Source organism: Bufo bufo, chromosome 10 (assembly GCF_905171765.1).
Source record: "Bufo bufo chromosome 10, aBufBuf1.1, whole genome shotgun sequence".
Lineage (NCBI taxonomy): Eukaryota > Metazoa > Chordata > Amphibia > Anura > Bufonidae > Bufo > Bufo bufo.
In genome coordinates, this window is record NC_053398.1 from 129,042,674 (window position 1) to 129,063,484 (window position 20,811).

General features: G+C 42.3%; 1 protein-coding gene across 1 annotated transcript in view; it reads right to left on the bottom strand.

The window, feature by feature from the left end:
• The window catches only part of LOC120981116 (serine/threonine-protein kinase Nek11-like), a 196,525-nt gene that overhangs the window by 39,396 nt on the left and 136,318 nt on the right, over positions 1–20,811 (bottom strand). Inside the window, exons 10-11 of the mRNA XM_040410614.1 lie at positions 13,138–13,213; positions 10,567–10,603 (exon numbers count right to left, since the gene is read on the bottom strand). Of these exons, the coding sequence (XP_040266548.1) occupies positions 10,567–10,603; positions 13,138–13,213 (113 nt within the window). The remainder of the gene's footprint in view (positions 1–10,566; positions 10,604–13,137; positions 13,214–20,811) is intronic.

The window sequence follows — 20,811 nt, forward strand, 5'->3', positions numbered from 1 at the left end:
CATCGACGCCACATACACGTACGTTCTAAAAAATGTGACGTGGTGTGGAATGGGGCGGGCTGGCAGGCCCATCTCATTTATCATTTTCTACGCCTGTTTTAGGTGTAGAAAATGAACTAAATCTATGCCAGCAGGGGAGCTGGCGTAGATTTAGGCCGGCGGTGGATGCACCTGTTATGTACAGGCCGGCGCCTCTACATAACTTAGGCGCATGAAGAGCCAGCGCAGGGTTATTAAGACCGGCGTCTAAGACGTCTTAATAAATGAGCCCAGAAATACTTTGGCCAGATGAGCTGACATAGCTTAAGGAGGAGCCGTCCCCTACCCGGACATGTTTTAGTAACTACTTGCACCCCCTCCTACCCCATGTAATACTCTGTATGACTCTATGCTGTGCTATTCCTTTATTATTCCTGCTAAAAGTTATAAATGAATTACTAGCAGTTTGCAATGAAGGTCCAGCAGGGAGTTACCAGTTGGGTATGTGTCTCTGCATAGTCTGCAACTGGCAGTACTGATTGGATAGTGTCAGACTGTGCAGGGACACACCCCAACTAGTACAACCCATTTGAACCTTCATTGCAAACAGCTGGTCATTTATTTATAACTTCTAGTAGGAGTAATAGAAGAACTACACAACATAGAATGATAAGAATAAATGCTCCAGAATTATTACACGAGGAATGCAAGTAGCTGTCAGGAGAGGGGACAGGTCCTCTCTAATATGCAATTGACCATGACTTATGATATTGAGTTCCATCAGCTCTTTACTGTATATATTATAAGTCATAGAGCTTACGGGTGAAGTAATATCCATGAGACCTCTAAATCTAAAGAAACACCCGTCACTAAAAGCATATCACTCTTATTTTGTTCCATTTCATGCTCTGGTAGTAGACAATTCTTCTCATTCCAGGCCGCTCAGTGGTTTCTAGGTTAACCTGTCTCGCAGAAGGCCAAGGTTTCAGTTCATTGCCATTTAACGACGTGATGCTGAAGTAAGCAGGTTGCCGCATATAAATTACAAGTGAGATGAAAGATTTACTGATATATACAGTATACATAATATATCTCTCCGTTCACTCACTTATTATAGCCCCAGGAAATTTGCATGCTGGGAATGCTGTATCAAACCTATTCATCTTAACGTCCAATCACCTGCTACATATAAATACCATCGGCATCTGGAAAATGATTCATCAGATGCTTTGGTCTTTTCCCAAGACCATGGTTAATAATGAAGATCGACGGTAGGTTTCTTATATAGATGCATCAGTTCAAGCAATAGAAGACTAAAATAATGAGGAGCCACTGTTCAGATATTTAATGATCCACAATGACAGTTCTGGTTCCGAACCCACAAACTTTCCGCTTGAATAAGTAACGGGGGAATTCAAAGACTTGTAATTTGTTGCCATGTCTGATCCCGTCCATCATGAAGAAATGGCAAGACTTGACGTTAACATTGGATGAAGTGAACAAGCCCAGAATGTTCTGATACCCCCCAAATTTTAATATCAGGAGAAAGCAAAACCCTAATCAACAGTTATTGTGAGGATACCCCAAAGCCACAGGTTATAGTACCCCAATCTAAAAGCATAGAGGAATGCAGAACCTCGCTGTTTCCTACCATGGTCTGCACTGATATCATGGACCAAGGTAGCAGGTATAGTGGCTACTGTGGAGCTCAACAAATATTCAACGCCCCTCCACTCAAAGGTAATGTGCAGCTAATAATGACCATATCTTCAAAATAGGTTATTATAGGGTAATATCTGGTGAGGTGTTTTGGTACAACAAATGAGCTCTTCTTTAAATAGGTTGTAAAAGGATCCCACATAGTGCTCTTGAATTGTGTGTTCTGTCAGTAGTTTTCGACCACTATTAGTGTGTTCCTCTACTGAGGGCAAGTGGAAGTTGAGTAAGCCCTGCCTTTAAGTATCAAAGACCAAGACAGAGAATAGCCCAATTTGGTCCTGTGAGTTTCTCTATGCAAACTATAACCACCAAGCTGTGTGACCAACTGAGACTATAACCGCCAATCCGTGTGCCTTCTCCTGTAACCACCATACTGTGTGTCCAACTGAGACTGTAACTGCTAAGCTGTGTGACACTTCTTGTAACCAAGCTGTGCACCCATTTGAGACTATAACCACCAAGCTGTGTGTCACTTCTTGTAACCACCAAGCTGTGTACCCAACTGAGATTGTAACCACCAAGCTGTGTACTATTTCTTGTAACCACCAAGCTGTGTGCCCAACTCAGACTATAACCACCAAGCTGTGTGTCACTTCTTGTAACCAACAAGCTGCGCACTCATCTGAGACTACAACCACCAAGCTGTGTACTATTTATTGTAACCACCAAGCTGTGTAACTAACTGAGATTGTAACCACCAAGCTTTGTGCCCCTGAGATCGTAACCACCATACTGTGTGCCCTTGAGACTAAAACCACACAGCTGTGTGTCACTTCTTTTAACCACCAAGCTCCGTACCCAACTGAGATTGTAACCACCAAGCTGTGTACAATTTCTTGTAACCACCAAGCTGTGTGCCCAACTCAGACTATAACCGCCAAGCTGTATGCTATCTCCTGTAACCACCAAGCTGTGTGCCCAACTGAGGCAATAACTGCTAAGCTCTGTGCCATTTCTTGTAACCACCAAGCTGTGTGCCCAACTGAGACTGTAACCACCAAGCTGTGTGCCCAACTGAGACTGTAACCACCAAGCTGTGTGCCCAACTGAGACTGTAACCACCAAACTGTGTGCCATTTCATGTAAACAATTGTGCCCAAATGATATTGTAACTTCCAAGCTAAGTGCCACTGTTTATAACCATCATGCTTTGTGCCCCTGCCAGAGTAAATTTCTAACTGCTCTGTGGCTTCCGCCAGCTGTAAAAAAAAAAGGGGGTTAGTCAGCACCTCCCAGTGCGCAGGTGCACTCTGCCATGGCAAAGACCTAGAGGAAAAAAGAGACAATGCAGCAGCACTCTGCAAATCAGACAAAGTACAACAATGCTTACAAAAATTATGGTGCTAATACTACGCTTATTTATAAAAGCGAGATGCTTGGACAATGCATTTTGTACAAAACCATCTAAGCCCGTCTGTCGAACGTCAAGGCGATCTCTGTTAGACGGGTCCTAACACTAAATACTACCTGTTATGCGCCATAATGACCGCCATAAAATTCAGGGAGTGTTGGACCCACATGCATGTTGGATCCACTCCATTTTTTGTGCCAAAATGGCCTCCATTACAAGGGATGCAGGTACCAACATGCATGCTGAGCCCACTCTATACCCTTCCTGGTGCTAGACAGCTTCCAATGAATGTAGTGAGAGCAGGCTACAGCTTTATACTGAAAGTAATTAAAATCAGCCTATGTAATGGAGGCCATTTTGGCAAAAAAAATTGAAAAAGGCAGAGTGGATCCAACATGCATGTGGGTCCAACACTCCCTGAATTTTATGGCGGCCATTATGGCGCATAACAGGTAGTATTTAGTGTTAGGACCCGTCTAACAGCGATCGCCTTGACGTTCGACAGACGGGCTTAGATGGTTTTGTACAAAATGCATTGTCCAAGCATCTCGCTTTTATAAATAAGCGTAGTATTAGCACCATCATTTTTGTAAGCATTGTTGTACTTTGTCTGATTTGCAGAGTGCTGCTGCATTGTCTCTTTTTTCCTCTTCCTCCAGCTGTGCCATCCTTGAATTGGACACCATGTGAGGTCTAAGGGCCACACGATAAAAACTGACTCTCTTATGGAATTGTCCCCCTCAGAGACAACCCCCTTTCAAGATGTGGCTGCTCTAAGAAACAGCGAATTCCCCTTGTAGTATCTGCTTGAAGGGAAATGTAGGGATTCAGATGAATGTCCATCCATGCAATAGAAGTCTGCTAAAATGGGAGCCACTCCTACAAGGTGTCTCTCCCTTCAGATTCTTCGAGGGGTTCCCCCACTATGATGTCCAACCTCTTTAAGTCTTTAATCCCCCCACATTAATTCTCATGAATGATTTAAAGTGAAATAAGCCTGCCTATCTGTAACCTAGTCAGGAATACATTCAAATGCACTTTGCTTAAGTCAAGATGTGAAAATTTAGCATGACTTAAAAATTTATCTCATGTGATAAATTTAGGTCAAATATGCTTAGTAGAGCAAATTAATGTGAAGCTACGGAGGTTTTATGAATTATGTCTCACACTCCTCGGCAATTTGTTTTAGCACTTTCAGGACAAAAAAAAAAAGAAGCTAAAACGGCTCCTGTGACCACGACCATTAGAAGACAGGGCTGTAATTTGTAAGAAACCTTAGAATTGTCTTCAGAGCTATCCCTGAAATAAGCAAGCGAGGGCAATATGATCCACTTCTCGCTATTGATGTTGTTATTCCTATAAAGATTCCTCCCTCTGATCTGAACCATTAGGCGATTTTCTACACAGTTGTTTGTTGTAGCTGTATCTATGAAGGCAATTTAGACCAGGCACAGATATGGAGACACGTGGACCCTAAAAAAAAATTATTTTCTCTTTACATGATTTTGGGGTTGACCATCTTGCCTGAGCTGCTGTTAATAAAACTCAGGGACATGCTAAACAGCAGCTACCATGGGCCGTTAAGCTGTAAACATTCTCTATTGTGAATGGTTGTCTTACTCTTATCTATATTTAGGTGTTATGTGTCATTGTAATCCTGCCTGCCGTGATAATGAGATGACTGCTGAGAAGTGATCTCTACAGAACAGGGAACTTCAGTCTATTATAAGGCTTAGTAGCCAGTGCGAAAACTGAGACAATAACTGCCAAGCTGTGTTCCATTTCTTGTAACCACCATACTGTGTGTCCAACTGAGACTATAACTGCTAAGCTACGTGCTATTTCTTGTAACCAACAAGCTTTGCACCCATCTGAGACTATAACCACCAAGCTGTGTACCATTACTTGTAATCACCATGTTGTGTACCCCTGAGACTATAACTGCAAAGCTGTGTGTCACTTTTTGTAACTACCAAGCTGTGCACTCAACTGAGACTGTAACCACCAGGCTGTGCGCCAATTCTTGTAACCACCAGACTAACTGCTAAGCTGTGTGCCATTTCTTGTAACCACCAAGCTGTGTGCCCAACTGAGACAATAACTGCTAAGGCGTGTGCTATTTCTAGTAACCACCAAGCTGTGTGCCCAACTAAGACTATAACTGCCAAGCTGTGTGCCCAACTAAGACTATAACTGCCAAGCTGTGTGCCGAACTAAGACTATAACTGCCAAGCTGTGTGCCCAACTAAGACTATAACTGCCAAGCTGTGTGCCCAACTCGGGCTATAACTGCCAAACTGTGTGCCCCTGAGACTATAAGGCCTCTTTCACATGGGCGTCCCGGATTTGCTCTGGATGCGTCGTGTGTGCATTGCGGGAAACCCACGCGAGTGCGCACGCAATTTCAGTCAGTTTTGACTGCGATTGTGTTGCATTGTTAAGTTTTTATCGCGCGGGTGCAATGCGTTTTGCACGGGCGTGATAAAAAACTGAATGTGGTACCCAGACCCGAACCCGGACTTCTTCACTGAAGTTCGGGTTTGGGTTAGGTGTTCTGTAGATTTTATTATTTTCCCTTATAACATGGTTATAAGGGAAAATAATAGCATTCTTAATACAGAATGTTTACTAAAATGTTGATTTAGGGGTTAAAAAAAAATTAAAGATTAACTCGGCTTATCCACTTGATCGCGCAGCCGATCATCGTCTTCTTTCTTCTTCTTTCAGGACCTGCAAAAGGACCTTTGATGACCTAAACTGCTGAATAAAGATATAAGATCCTTCTATCTTCATTCAGCAGGACCTGCGCTGACGTCATCACGCTCACCACGTGCTGATTACGTCATCAAAGGTCCTTTTGCAGGTCCTGAAAGAAGAAGAAAGAAGACGATGCCGGCTGCGCGATCAAGTGCATAAAGTGAGTTAATTATTTATTTATTTTTAACCCCTCAATCGACATTTTAGTAAGTATTCTGTATTAAGAATGCTATTATTTTCCCTTATAACCATGTTATAATTTTAATGGGGTCCGGGGTTGCTCATCCCTATCATCTCCTAGCAACCCTGCGTGAAAATCGCACCGCATCCGCACTTACTTGCGGATGCTTGCGATTTTCACGCAGCCCCATTCATTTCTATGGGGCCTGCGTTGCGTGAAAAACGCAGAATATAGAACATGCTGCGATTTTCACGCAACGCACAAGTGATACGTGAAAATTACCGCTCATCTGAACAGCCCCATTAAAGTGAATGGGTCCGGATTCAGTGCGGGCGCAATGCGTTCACCTCACGCATTGCACACGTGTGGAAGACTCGCCCGTGTGAAAGGGGCCTAAGGCTGTGTGTCACTTCTTGTAATCACCTATCCTGAGTATCAAAATCCTGGAAACCCCCTTTAAACAACAGAACATTTTCTGAGGACACATTCCCTTGAAGCCATATCTTCATATCGGCTGTATAGTTCTGACTACAAATTACTAATAAAACCGGTCTCTACTGACAGCAGCGCACAGGACACGAATCACTGCAATAACCTATTCCTAGCTCATGCCAAATCAGCCTCCAATACAGCAATTAAGCCATGAAAGATTATTAAAACTGACTCCGGAGTCATATAATTATTGGATCTTACTGCATGTTACTCACTTCTTGAAGGCCCCTATGACTTGGTTTAATTAATTTTTTCCCTTTAACCTTAAGTTTGTTGCCGGCTGGAACCTCTTATAATATGACCGGGTGTAATTATGTTTAGTTGGTTATGTTGTTCCTATAAGAACAGCTTAATTAACTCCTGAGCTATCCGTAACAGCAGAGCTCGGCGCTGATCTCTATACAAAAGCAGTAGCAGCCGGCTCAGCTCTGCTACATAGAATGCTCTACACTAAGCTGTTCCCAAGGGTTCCTCTGGTCAACAGTGTCACAATTATTTCTACAATGAGTGATAATGAAACTGGTATTATACACACTGCATGATTAAAGGGGTTATCCGATCCCTGAAATGTGCCCGCACCCCCCCCATATGCCCGGGCCCATAACAAACAATGTACTTACCTGGCTCCCCGACACCCGCGTAGCTCCCGGTCCCTGCACGGCCGCCGCTGCATCTCCCTGTTGCACTGATGAAAACATCCGGCGTCGGGTGGGGGTCAGCTAATGGCAGGTGGTGACGGGGAAGACCCTCCCTAGCACCGCGGGTGACACTAGGGAGGTTCGTCCCCGTCCCTGCCTGCCATTGGCTGCCCTTCTCCCTCTGACACCGGATGTTTTCATGCGCACAAGGGGAGAAGCAGCAGCAGCCATGTGGGGACCAGAAGCAAAGTACATTGTGTGTGAGGGGCCCGGGCATATGGGGGGGCATTTCAGGGGTTGGATAACCCCTTTAATTGGAAATGCAGTGGTGGCACTTCTCCTTTAATATTTATCTTTTTTTAATTTATCCATGTATTGTGAGAATACATAGGTTCCCATGCAATCGTTAAGTTAATTAATATATACTATAGTTTACATAAAGGCTATGAACACCTTCAGAGGCATTTTATTGCATGTTACTCATTTTGGGCTAAAAATAAAAAATTCAATGGATCTTTATTAAACATTTTTGGCGTTTTTTGCCCTACGTGACTAAGTTTCAGTCTATCGGCAGCCTGTCACTTTCCATTTTGCACTGATTCCGTCATGTTGCTGTTCTGGGGGCTGGATGTATATAAAGCCCTTATCTCTGATCTCCTGACCACTCATAAACACTCATTATAGTTAAATTCTTATCAAACTGATAAGAATATGGCTTAAAGGGGTTGGCCCATCTCCTACATTGATGGCATATCGATAGCTGGGACCCGCACCTATCTTTAGAGTGGAGCCCGCAAAGTAAAGCAGAGCGGACCGCACATAGACGGCCACCCTCCATTCAGTTCTATGGGAGTGCCTAAAAGTCCCATAGAAATTTAATGGGAAGTCCATAGAAATTAAAGGGAAGCGCGGCCACCAGTCCATTCACTTCTATGGGGCTGACGGAAATAGCTGAGGGGTCCGCTGTCTTTCACTTTGCGGACTCTATTCTAGAGATAGGTATGGTCCCATAGGTGAAATATCCATAGCCATAAAAAGACCAATTAAAAAATTATTATTTTTTGCCTCAAATGAGTAAAATGCAATCTTAAAAAGTAGCCCCAGAAGGTCTTCACAGCCTGTATGTAAACTATATAAATTCACCTAGCGACTGCATGGAGCCTATGTATTCCCACAATCCTAGTAGAAGAAATGGATCAGCACTCGGCCTTTGATGCTATTGCTAATAAATCTTCACTTTATTGCCATAAACAGAATACAGGCAAATGTGACGCGTTTCAGCTAAACAGCCTTTTTCAAACAAGCATTGGTGGGGTACACGCCACACAGGAGAGTGTCATTACACTAGGACTCCATCTTGATTTTGCCTCTTTTTGCTATATATATGTACCATGTTGTATAATGTGACATGCTTGTTTGAAAAAGGCTGTTTAGCCGAAACGCGTCACATTTGCCTGTATTCTGTTTATGGCAGTAAAGTGAAAATTTATTAGCATGAAAGGCCGAGTGCTGATCCACTTCTTCTACTTGGATGTATGGGCCTTCAACCCAGGATGCGAGCATCATCACCTTCTTCCAGAGTGCCGACTGATTATTTCTACAAATTCCCACAAACCTGGAATCCAATAAAAAAGATGAATATTAATGGAGCTGCGCCACCACTACCATGCTGAAAAGATGAAAGTAAGCAATTTTGTCATTAACACCCATTAAAAGCAATGCCTCATTACAAAGATATTCACCTACGATGCTAAGGATGGTGCCCCCTGGTGTTACACGTGCTGCCCATTTTGTCTGTCCATCCATGGGACCCCATTTTGGTGCCTGCTAAAATGAGATCCATTCACCTTGACCAAGTGCTGTGAAAGCCCGGATGTGCAGAAGCTCCCCACGCCTGTTTTCATAGACCTTCCAGCGCATGCGAGGGGGGAATTCTGCTGCCTTGATAGAGGACAGCATACAGGATTGAGCATGCTCGGCCACCAGAACAGAGTCGTGCAGATGGACAGAAATAAGTAATAAGTAACGCCAGGGGGCGCCATCCTTAGCCATCATAGACAAATGTCTTTGTAATCAGGCATAGCTTTTAATAAGTGTAAATGGCATCTTTTCAGCAGGAGGTGGCGCGGCCCCTTTAATACATACAGTAACTTTTAAATGCCCATGGTGAAAATTTGTATATGAGACCCATGTGAACAAAGACAACAACTAAATATAAAAATACCGCCATCTATTTCGAGTGAAATGCCACACACAAATAAATGCCACAGAGTCATCTCTTCCTTACCAGCACAAAGTGGCCCTGACATTAAAAAACCATGCCGGAAATAGGTGTCATGAAATGGTCTGATTATATTACTAGTGCTATGCAAGAGGCAGGAGGAACATAGGCGATCCACACCCGTCAACGAGTTGGTGGACACGTCCACTGTCCCTGTTATGATCCCGCCTAGGTGCTGAGAGTGTCCCTAATACCTATGAAGGGTTGATGCCCTGACATGAGGTGACACTGTCCTTAACCTTCCCCTGACTATAGTCACCATAGGAAGTCCCTCATCAGCTCCAGACATGCTTTATCCAATATTTTAGTGACTAAGACTCCTCAGGAGACATGCTAGTCTTCTGCAAATCATCTCCATGCTGGTCGCCAATGGTTAACGGGTATTATGCTCCCGGGTTCAAAGTAAAGCTCATATAAATATATATAAGTATATGACAACCTAGACAAGACATTCCCCTTGATGCATGGTTCCTGGGATGAATTTCTGCCCTTTGACAATTTCCAATTGCTGGTGATATACATTAGAGCAGGATTGGGCAAGGCTCTGCCGTTTATCTCGGGATTCCCAGTCAGCTGTTAATGTGGTCAACTCTGCATGAAAAACCTGATACCAGCAAGGGTCAAGGCTGGCGGAGCATCCTAGGAGATATAGATCAATGCCAGTAGGTCTGCTGTGTGGTTAAACACCATGGGAGCTATATATAATAATACAAATAATCAACGGTCCTAGGTCTGCGATCTGGCTGAGGATATCGGGAAACATAGACCAGCACCACCGGATGTATAAGCCAGTAGAGCCTCACGGGAGGTGTAAATGTATTTTTCAGATATTGTAAATCATGAAGAACAGGAGTTTTCCAAGGCTGAACATTGCAAACAATGAATAATGATTACTATTTATGTCAGGAAGCAAAAAAAAAAGCTAGAGATTAATTGACTATCAAAGGTGTGACTGCCCTAAAGGACAATACATCGTAAGAGACCTGGTTCTACGGCACCATGAGTGAAGACTGGACCCTGTAATGGCTGTAAGGCCACAGGCCCAGCAGTCAGCTAAGTGACCATAGTTATAAGCAAGACTAACTTAAATGTGCCTTCTGTGCCTTAACCATCAAGAAACCTCAACACATATCAGTCAGCCATGTTCATCCCATTGACAGATGCTCACCTTTCTCCTCTGAAGTCCTGTCCTCCACCCAAAGGACCTGCAGAAAGGAGAAAGTGAAGACATTACTTGGGCTGTTGATTTCATTAAAGGGATTTTCTGGGTGTTTGATATTGATGATCTATCCTCAGGAAATGGTATCAATATCTCATAGGTTGTCGGTGACACCCGGCACAACGGCCGTTCAGCTGTGTGAAGAGGTTACGGTGCTTCAGTGAGTGCTGCAGCCTCTTCCTAGGCCAGTGGTGTCACGTTCAGCAGTCACATGCCCTATGTGAATAGGGCCGAGCTGCAATACCAAACACAGACACTATCTAGTGGGATATCCAATGCGCTGTGCATGGAAGGCTGCAAGGAGGTCACAGCGCTCGCCGCTCACCAACATCTTCAAACAGCTGATCGGCGGGGTGCCGGGAGTTGGACCCTCACCAATCAAATATTGCTGACCTATCCTGGTAATAGGTCATCAATATTAGACACCCAGAAAACCCTTTTAGTATGTGATTGTGGGGGTCCATTTTCTGGCCGATTGAAGGGACACAGCATTCATCCAAGCACTGCTGCCTCTTCACGCAATACCAAGCACAGTGCCATACATTGCATAGCGACTGTGCTTGGAAATGCAGCTCAATCTCATTCCCTTGAATGGTACTTTGATGCTCAGAGGCCATGTGACTGATGAACATGACGTCACAGCCCTAGGAGAGCTGCTTCAGCCTCGTCAAACTTTGTACCAATCAGATATTGATGACTTATTCTGAGTATAGGTCATCAATATATAACTTCCGTAAAAAGATTATCTATTAATATCTCAAGACTGTAGGTGGTCACCGAATGACCTAGAAGGATCCAAGTTCCCAATGAACTAGTAGAAATATGGAATGATGCCTGAGGGTCAAGTCTAGAAGAATGCAACCTGAGTTACATTGTATCAATGCTACTATGAAAAGATGAAAGTTGTCACAGTCTTGAGGACAGATGTCAGAACTTCATGCCGATTCTTAGGATTGGGTTGCTCCATGGTTGTAAAGACTTTATATTAGTTCATTTAACGATATCCATTTACATGAATTTTTCTAATGTTTGAAGGGGTTGTATGAAGACATGTACTCCCTCAGAGACAAACCCCCTAGGTGTCATGGGGGTTAGCAAGATGAGGAAGTTCATCTCAGGTTCTCTCCACCCTCCTACATCTATGGCATCCATCTTTCTTCACAGACAATCGAGCAAAGGTGAATCTGAGAACAGGGGGTGGACTGACCATAGACTCTACAGGGAAATTTCCTGGTGGGCCAATGCCCAGGGAGCCACCCAAGCCCACCTCACTCACACATAACAATCTGATGCTCTCAGCATTAATTAATGCTAGGTGCATCAGGTACTCATGCATCAGAAAGTTCCCTCCTTCATTCAACTGCATTGCCGTCCTAAGGACTGCAATACTGCTGAATACTGCATCTGGGGCAGCAGCATTTTTTGCTGGACCTTAGTGGTTGGTTCTGTTGGGGTGGTATTTTGTGCTGCACTACGGTATTGCTGTCTACTTATGCTGGCCCTGTCTTCTGTCACTTTGGACCTGCCTACAACATGGGCCACTTTTATTTTATTTTTTTCCGGGGTCACTTTAAGTTCCCAGTCCAACCCCAGGATGAGAAGGAGACATGTACAGACAATGCAAATGATGGGAAAATGGAGAAGGAAATTGTCTTGTGCTCAGATAGGAGTTTGCTGGCTTTACCAGTAATAGAAAAGGTTTGGCCTAGCTAGAGGGTGACCTTTCCTCTATAAACCTCCTATGCGAGTGACAGTATTATGACGTTATCGAGCAGCCAGAGTTATTCCACACACTAGTTTATAAGATGTCACGTCGCTGTTGCATATACCTGGGGGACATACAATTTCATTATTTCTTGGTGTACATATCAGCAGGATAGAGCCGCTATATTATCCTTCTAGACTATTACATATTAATCTGTGTCACAATGAAAATGGAAATTCATGGACGTAAATGGATGGATTTAATGTGTTTTCCATACATAATGTCTTTTGATGAGGATTTCCAAGCTAAATGTTAGTGCCCAGAATCCTCTGCTCCATGGGGTTTTCTAAAGAATGAGTAAATTATCCCGTAGGATCGAATGAAATGTGCAGGCGACTTCCCAAAACTCTTTGTGAACGCAACCCTAGCTTCAATGTAAAGTCAATAGAATGCCCCTTGCCTCATCAAGTATTCTGCCTTGACGTACAGATTCACCAGGCTGTGTGGGAGCTTACTGGCATTTACAAGAGCAAAGAAGCTAGCAATGCCTGTTGGCTAGTCAATAATGGAATTATTGTGGGCAGCTCCATGCCGGTCCCGGACGGTCCGTCAACGATGGAAGTGGTGTGAACTCCTATGACACTTGGCCACTGGTTGCCACTTGTTTTTGCCTTTGTTTTGTACTTATTATAAAATACTCAATATAGTAAACCAAATCTATCATTGGGAACCTCATGAAAGGTTCTCCTGCACAATTTTATTACCCCTGTCACAAGTTCATACGTCCAGTTTTGTGGCAATTGATACACACTTACATCATCATTAGCTTTGTATCTCCTGTTGTGCTCCATTCTTTGCCGATTCTCATCGTAAACTTTTTCAACCGCTCTTCTGCAAAAGGAATTGATTAGAGGTCACCATTTTTATAAAGTCCATCACAAACCTTGTACTCATATCATGGTCATGGAATACTACCAATGCACATCATAAATATTCGGTTAGGTGAACTAGTGGGAGGAAGAAATATCATCTGGGTCACTCTTCATATGTAGCATGTTACGCACCATCCCTCACTTCTATGGTGAGCTCCTGCTGGCAACCAGGAGCCTCCACTGCTTGAGCAGTGTCTTCGGTAGTGGCTCTGCTGGATTGGGCTAATTCTCTGCTTTTGTTTACTGAAGGCAGGAGTTGTAAAAGCTTCTGGCATCCAACTATGACTTCATGCCCTGGCAGCCTATTTAAAGCTGTAGCACAATGGCTGGTGTTTAAAGGCTATGGACACCTTTGGGGCATTTTTTGTGATTACATTTCACTCATTTTGGGCTACAATTTTTTTTTTCAAATGCTCTTTATTAAAATATTTATCTGCAGTTTTTGTGATATATGTGGTTAAAATCAGTCTATTTGCTCATAAACATTCATTTAAACCATATTCTTATCAGTTTCATAAGAGTTTAGCTATAATGAGTGTTTATGAGGTCAGGAGATCAGAGACGAGACTTCACATGAGCCATCAGCTGATGGAACTCTGCAAATAGACTGATTTCTAACCACATGTATCACAAAAACTGCTAAACATTTTTAATAAAGACCAATTGAAAAAAAAAAATTGGGCCCCAAATGAGTAAGATACAGTCATAAACAAATTGCCCCAAAGTTGTCCATAGGCTTTAAAGTGCAATCCTTCCTGCCTCTTTACCTGATCATTGCTATTGCTAGTATACATGATCCTGATTATGACCTTGTTAATGTTGCTGACCACATGCTTGCCTTTTAGCCTTGTCCTTATGCATTGTCTGCCTGGTACCTGTTGTCCTACTCCTTGTTTTGACTCTTGGTCCTTCCTGACTACATGCTGGCAGGGTTCGAGTGTATGTCACCCTTGGCAGTCATCACCTTTGATGTGACCAGATGATGAGAAGTACAGAGCAGGATGTTATTTCAAATCCCGAAATAAAAATAGGACAGGGTCACCCTGAGCCGTGCCCAACTGAGGTGGGAGCAGGTGATATTGGATATATACAGAATATAAAGTGCTTTATGGAACAGCAAGTCTAAAGTCACTTTGGGACAGCTTGTGATGATTATATGCACTGACTGCCTCGTTACGATACCTGAGAATCACCGCTGATGTTTAATGCTGGATATTTCTAGTCAAGGATGATCCCAAGGAACAATGCACTACTTGTAGGCTTTACTAAAGGACCTTTTGAATGTTCTCAGAAGATATTTCTTGAGCAATTTAACCCATTTCATTGAGGTTAACCTTCAGCTAAATGGGCAATCTTGAACAGAGGTCAGTGGTCTACCATAGATGTAATTGAGTTTTCAAAAATTTTCAGCAGGATGCTGTCTTCTATATACCAGTCTTCAGCTATGAGTAGGATCTATCACTGTGGTTCTTCACAGAAGTTGAGAATATTTTTCTGTCAAACTAAAACTAACAAGGATCTAAATTCTCACAGTTGGCAAATATTTAAATGGGTTTGTCACTTTGGAAAACTTTTTCTCGTTACAGGGTCCTTTTACAATAAGCAGATGACAAAGTTTTTTCTCCTGCTGGGACTCCCAATGATCAGAGAAACCTGCAGCACCACAACAGAGGAAATAAAGCAAGAGGTTAGGCTCACACCTGCTCAACTGATCCGGCATGCAGTTCCATCAGCTGACCACTCCTGTGAAGCCTTATCTCTGATCTCCTGATGTCATAAATACTCATTTTTAGCTAAGCTCTTATCAAAATGATAAGAAAATGGCTCAAATGAATGTTGATGAGGTCAGGAGATCAGAGATAAGGCTCCACGTGAGCCATCAGCTGATGGGTCTCATGAGGGGATCAGTCTGCACATAGACTGATTTTTGACCACATGTATCACAAAAGCTGATGAAAATGTTTAATAAAGACCAATTGAAAAAATGATTTTTTTTTTGTCCAAAATGAGGCAAAAAACAGCGTGCTGGAGTTTACTAGTGATGAGCGGCATAGGCAATATTCGAATTCGCGATAGTTTGCAAATTTTTTGCTGAATATTCGCGATTTTAAAAATCGGCAATGTAATATGCACGCACATGTCTTTCCCATATACCCATGTTTATGCAAATGAGTTTACATGACAAAACAGTATAGAAAGGTTATTGAATATAAATGTTAGGACAATTAGAAAATTGAAATTTTTTATGCAGCCCTCCTAAGAAGAGTTAGCTGGCATCCCAATTTTTTTTTGAATTTTTGTCACCCTAATGATAATCATCTAGGTGCGCAGGTCCCCCAAGCCATCCAACAAAAATCAAGCAACTTTTAGGCTTACTGGCTCTTAGTCAGATGAGAGCTGGTCTTGAATGTCTCATTGCACGCAAGGCTGCCATTGTAAGGTATGCTGACTGTACCTGTCCCATGGATAGGTTGTTGGCTTGCACATACCTGGCTTTTGGCATACAGCCTTTGTGTGATTGTCTGTTATGTGTTGTCTATTGTATGTTATAGGTAATGACTTATTTTAAAAATAATATAGCATCTATAAAAAGAAATTTATTAATGATAGGTAAAATAATAAAATAAATTAAAAAAAAAAAGTATGGATGATAGCATAATAAGGATAAAGAGAAGCTATATACAATAAATGAAAAATGATTATAGGTTTATCTAGTGATAAAAAAATATATAGAATATTTGCGATTATAAAAATATAACATTATATTCTAGATCTTCGCAAATTCTCGAAGTGCCGATATTCGCAATAAAAATTCGCGATTAGAATATTCGCGCTCAACACTAGAGTTTACTAGATCCAGTCCACCTGGATACTGCTGCTCTCTGCTGGACCCTATTGACTAGAATGGGATCTGATAGGGATCCTCCGGCCTCTTTCCGGCATGAGTGCCAGGTTTCAGACTGACAAAAAACACTGCATAGCCGTTCATTTTCTGGCTTTAATGACAACCCAAGATGGAGCAAATTTATTAAGAGGCATGTGCCTCTTAATACATTTGCTGCATTTCACCCCTGACGATCTTCAGTTTAGGACTGGTTTATGAATAATCGATCCCATAATGCAGTGTAATAATGCCATTCAGTACACAAATTATGCTGCCTAATAGTGTCCAAATTACATTACGGGAAACAGCTTCAGCGTGGCAAAAGAAAAAAGTTAGTAGATTATTTGAGGTGTGGGAATGGGTCCCTAAATAGTGGAGGTCCAAAGGGAATTTCCTCTGTTGCTCACTCTGTCTAGAGTTTTTACTGTACATAGTTTGCCAAATTAGCATAGCGTTTCATTGCATCTCTGCACCAGTTACTTACAACACCCATATGTCTTAATGTTTAATGGTATACGGGCCCCTTGGAGCCCAGTTGTGTTTGCAACCTTGCTATGTAATACAGTGATGTCATATAGTGACATAATACACTTAAATACAATATTATTCATGTGGAGTTTTAGGGTACTTTCACACTAGCGTTTTTGTTTTCCGGTATTGAGTTCCAGCAGCTCAATGTGTCTTTTCTCAGGGGTGTGTCCTTTCTGCTGCAGCTGGTGGCAGTTGAAGGATGGAACTGAGCAAAAAAACAAGATTGCCATCCACAGTGCCCCAAATGACATCCATTTCCCCCATTGCCATCCACAGTGCCCCCAAATGCCATCCACAGTGCCCCCAAATGTCATCCAGTACCCCAATTGCCATCCACAGTGCTTCTAAATAACATCCAGTGCCCCATTGCCATCCAAAGTGCCCCCAAATGCCATTAAGTGCCCCTAGTGCCATCCACAGTGCCCCAAATGCCATCCAGTGCCTCCATTGCAATCCAGAGCCCATAGTACCATTCACAGTGCCCCCATATGCCATCCACAGTGCCACCAAATGCCATCCAGTGCCCCTATTGCCAATCACCGTGCCCCCAAATGCCATCCAGTGCCCCCATTGCCATCCAGTGTCCCTAGTGCCATCCACAGTGCCCCCATTGTCATCCACAGTGCCCCCAAGTGCCATCCACAGTGCCCCCCCAGTGAAATCCACAGCATAGCAATCAGCCAGAAGCCTATACACTGGCTGGCGGTCCAGGCGTATGTGCAGCAGTGTGCAGGCATTGGGACCAAGGAAGGCCGGCAAGAGGCGGTGATATCAGCGATGACACGCTGTCTCCTGCTTCTGAGAGGTAAAGAAGAAGACGGTGTTGGAGCGGAAGCTGAAAACCCGACAGGAGCGGTCAAGTGACCGTGAAGAGGACCGTGGAAATGCTGCCGCTGCAGGAGTATGGATTTCCTTATCTTTTCTCCACAGGTTAGATTTGGCCCTCATTTTTAAAGAGTAACTGGCAACTAGTTTATTAGAGCTCGGCATGTACACCTGAGTTAGTCTGTCAGTGATTGCCAAAAGATCTGTAATTACCTTATAATAACAGCTTTTATTAATGTCCTCTGTCCCGTTCCACTGCTCCCTTAATAGACAGTTGCCACGGCTTGTCTGTCTCTGGCTGAGAAGACAGGAAGACGGAGGGGCTGCATGCCTGCATTAGGCTTCAGAGTGAGGAGGCGTGTCTCTCTGGCTACAGCAAATGTGTATGGGAAGTGAGGGAAAGCAGTTTTGGTCTCAGAGAACTGGCAGAGGAGCCATCTTGAGAAGGTCCTCATATTGTAAATGTTTAAACGGCCGTAACTAAGGGAAAAACGCAAGGAAAACAGTGGTATGTGAAGAAACTAAAGATTGCTTTATGCATGTCTTAGCTATACACAGAGGTGATATCATTACAGGCAGGATTAGAATGACAGATAAGCAGGTAACAGCAGTAAAGTGATCTGTACAGACCAAGAGGTAGCGCTTATTACTAGACTTAGTAGCCAGTGCAAAAACTGCAGGTTTTTATGGTTTTTATGGTTTTTTATGGTTTTTGTTTAAATATAGATGACATTGAAAATTTTTAATCTCACCAACAATTCTTTAAAAATATGTTAAACATTAAAACGTGATTTAGACAACAGGTCATTTTCTGATGACACATTTCCTTACAAATGTATTCAGATCCAGGTGCAGTTTTCTGACACATATTGAACCAGAATTTTGGACAATTTTGATTAGTAAGTTTTCCCACATGTATCTACATATCATCTCCACCCAAAATGTTTCATCCTATTCCCAGAGAGGTATTTGCATATTATTTTCCCATGAAGCTTTGCCTATACACGGCTGGTCTCCCTAATGAGAGCGGGTACTCCTCCTAAACTGTGAGAAAATCAAACAGCAGTAATGGCTGGCTGCAGGGGAGCTAATAGTTTCTCTGTTTCATGTGTCAGCAATTGAGGGCAGGGGGTGTAGTATCAGTAGAACATTCAAGTCGGGGGGCACATGAAAAAGAAAGAAATCTAGGGCGATTAAACGGAGCCGAGAGAAGAACATAATTATCCGGAGATAGAGAGAAGCAAACTGGACTTATAATGAGGTTTTGCTGATCGACAAGAGAGAGAGAGGGAGAGGGAGAGGGAGATCTGCAGGAAAAAAAGATAATTGCTTGATAGATTCTATTACTTTTTTAGAAACAGAGATGGTAAATGATGGCTAAGTGTATTTAATTAGGGTGGGGGTGTCTGCTGACTGCCAGAGCTTCTCAGAAGCAGGCAGAGTGCAGGTGTGAGGGAGCGCAGGCACACAGAGCCGCTGACAGTGCCAGGGGGTGGCAGGATGGGAGCGGGCACTGCCGCTCAGATAATGGTGGGATGATTGTTCCTCCAGTCTCCTCTCCTTCTATAAAGATGCCAAATGTCACCTCACATGTAATAGTGGACAACCGGAGGCGTCGCTTAAATCTCCTGGTCCCTGGAGCACCCTCTGTACCATCCCCCCTGCACCCACACCGTATACAGTGACTTCCCATAGTGTAGGATCTCTGTCTATCTATCTATTATCTTTCTATCTATCTATCTATCTATCTATCTATCTATCTAATATCTTTCTATCTATCTAGAATCTATTTATCTATCTATCTATCTATTTATCTATCTATCTACTGTATCTCATATCTATCTATCTATCTATCTATCTATTATCTATCTATCTATCTATTTATCTATCTATCTACTGTATCTCATATCTATCTATCTATCTATCTATCTATCTATCTATCTATCTATATCTATTTATCCAGTATCTATCTATTCTCTATTTATCTATCTATCACCTATCTATCTATCTATCTATCTATCTATCTATCTATCTATCGTATCTAATATCTATCTATCTATCTACTGTATCTAATATCTATCTATCTACTGTATCTAATATCTATCTATCTATCTATCTCAATCTATCTAATATCTATCTATCTACCTACCTAACTACAGTGCCTTGAAAAAGTATTCATACCCCTTGAACTTTTGCAAATTTTTTCACATTTATTGTATTGGGATAAATAAAATCCAGTGTGACCAATGGCCTTCAGAAGTTACCTATCTAGTAAATAGAGTCCACCTGTGTGAATACTTTTTCAAGGCACTGGTTCATCTATCTATCTATCTACAATATCTCACAAAAGTGAGTACACCCCACACATTTTTGTAAATCTTTTATTCTATCTTTTCATGGGACAAGACTGAAGATCTGACACTTTGATACAATGTAGCGCAGTCAGTGTACGGCTTGTATAACAGTGTAAATGTGGTGTGCCCTCAAAATAACTCAACACACAGTCGTTAATGTCTAAACTGCTGGCAACAAAAGTGAGTACACCCCTAAGTGAAAATGGACAAATTGTGCCCAATTAGCCATTTACCTCCGTGGTGTCATGTGGCTCGTTAGTGTTACAAGGTCTCAGGTGTGTTACATTTGGTGTGATCGCTCTCTTAATGGCTGTGTTGAGTTATTTGGAGGGCACACGACATTTACAAGCTGTACACTGACTACTTTACATTGTATCAGTGTCAGATCTTCAGTGTTGTCCCATGAAAAGATATAAAATATTTACATAAATGTGAGGGGTGTACTCACTTTTGTGAGATACTGGTATCTACGTATCTATCTATTTAACCACCTCAGCCCCCAGTGCTTAAACACCCTGAAAGACCAGGCCACTTTTTACACTTCTGACCTACACTACTTTCACCATTTATTGCTCGGTCATGCAACTTACCACCCAAATGAATTTTACCTCCTTTTCTTCTCACTAATAGAGCTTTCATTTGGTGGTATTTCATTGCTGCTGACATTTTTACTTTTTTTGTTATTAATCGAAATTTAACGATTTTTTTTGCAAAAAAATGACATTTTTCACTTTCAGTTGTAAAATTTTGCAAAAAAAACGACATCCATATAGAAATTTTGCTCTAAATTTATAGTTCTACATGTCTTTGATAAAAAAAAAATGTTTGGGTAAAAAAAAAATGGTTTGGGTAAAAGTTATAGCGTTTACAAACTATGGTACAAAAATGTGAATTTCCGCTTTTTGAAGCAGCTCTGACTTTCTGAGCACCTGTCATGTTTCCTGAGGTTCTACAATGCCCAGA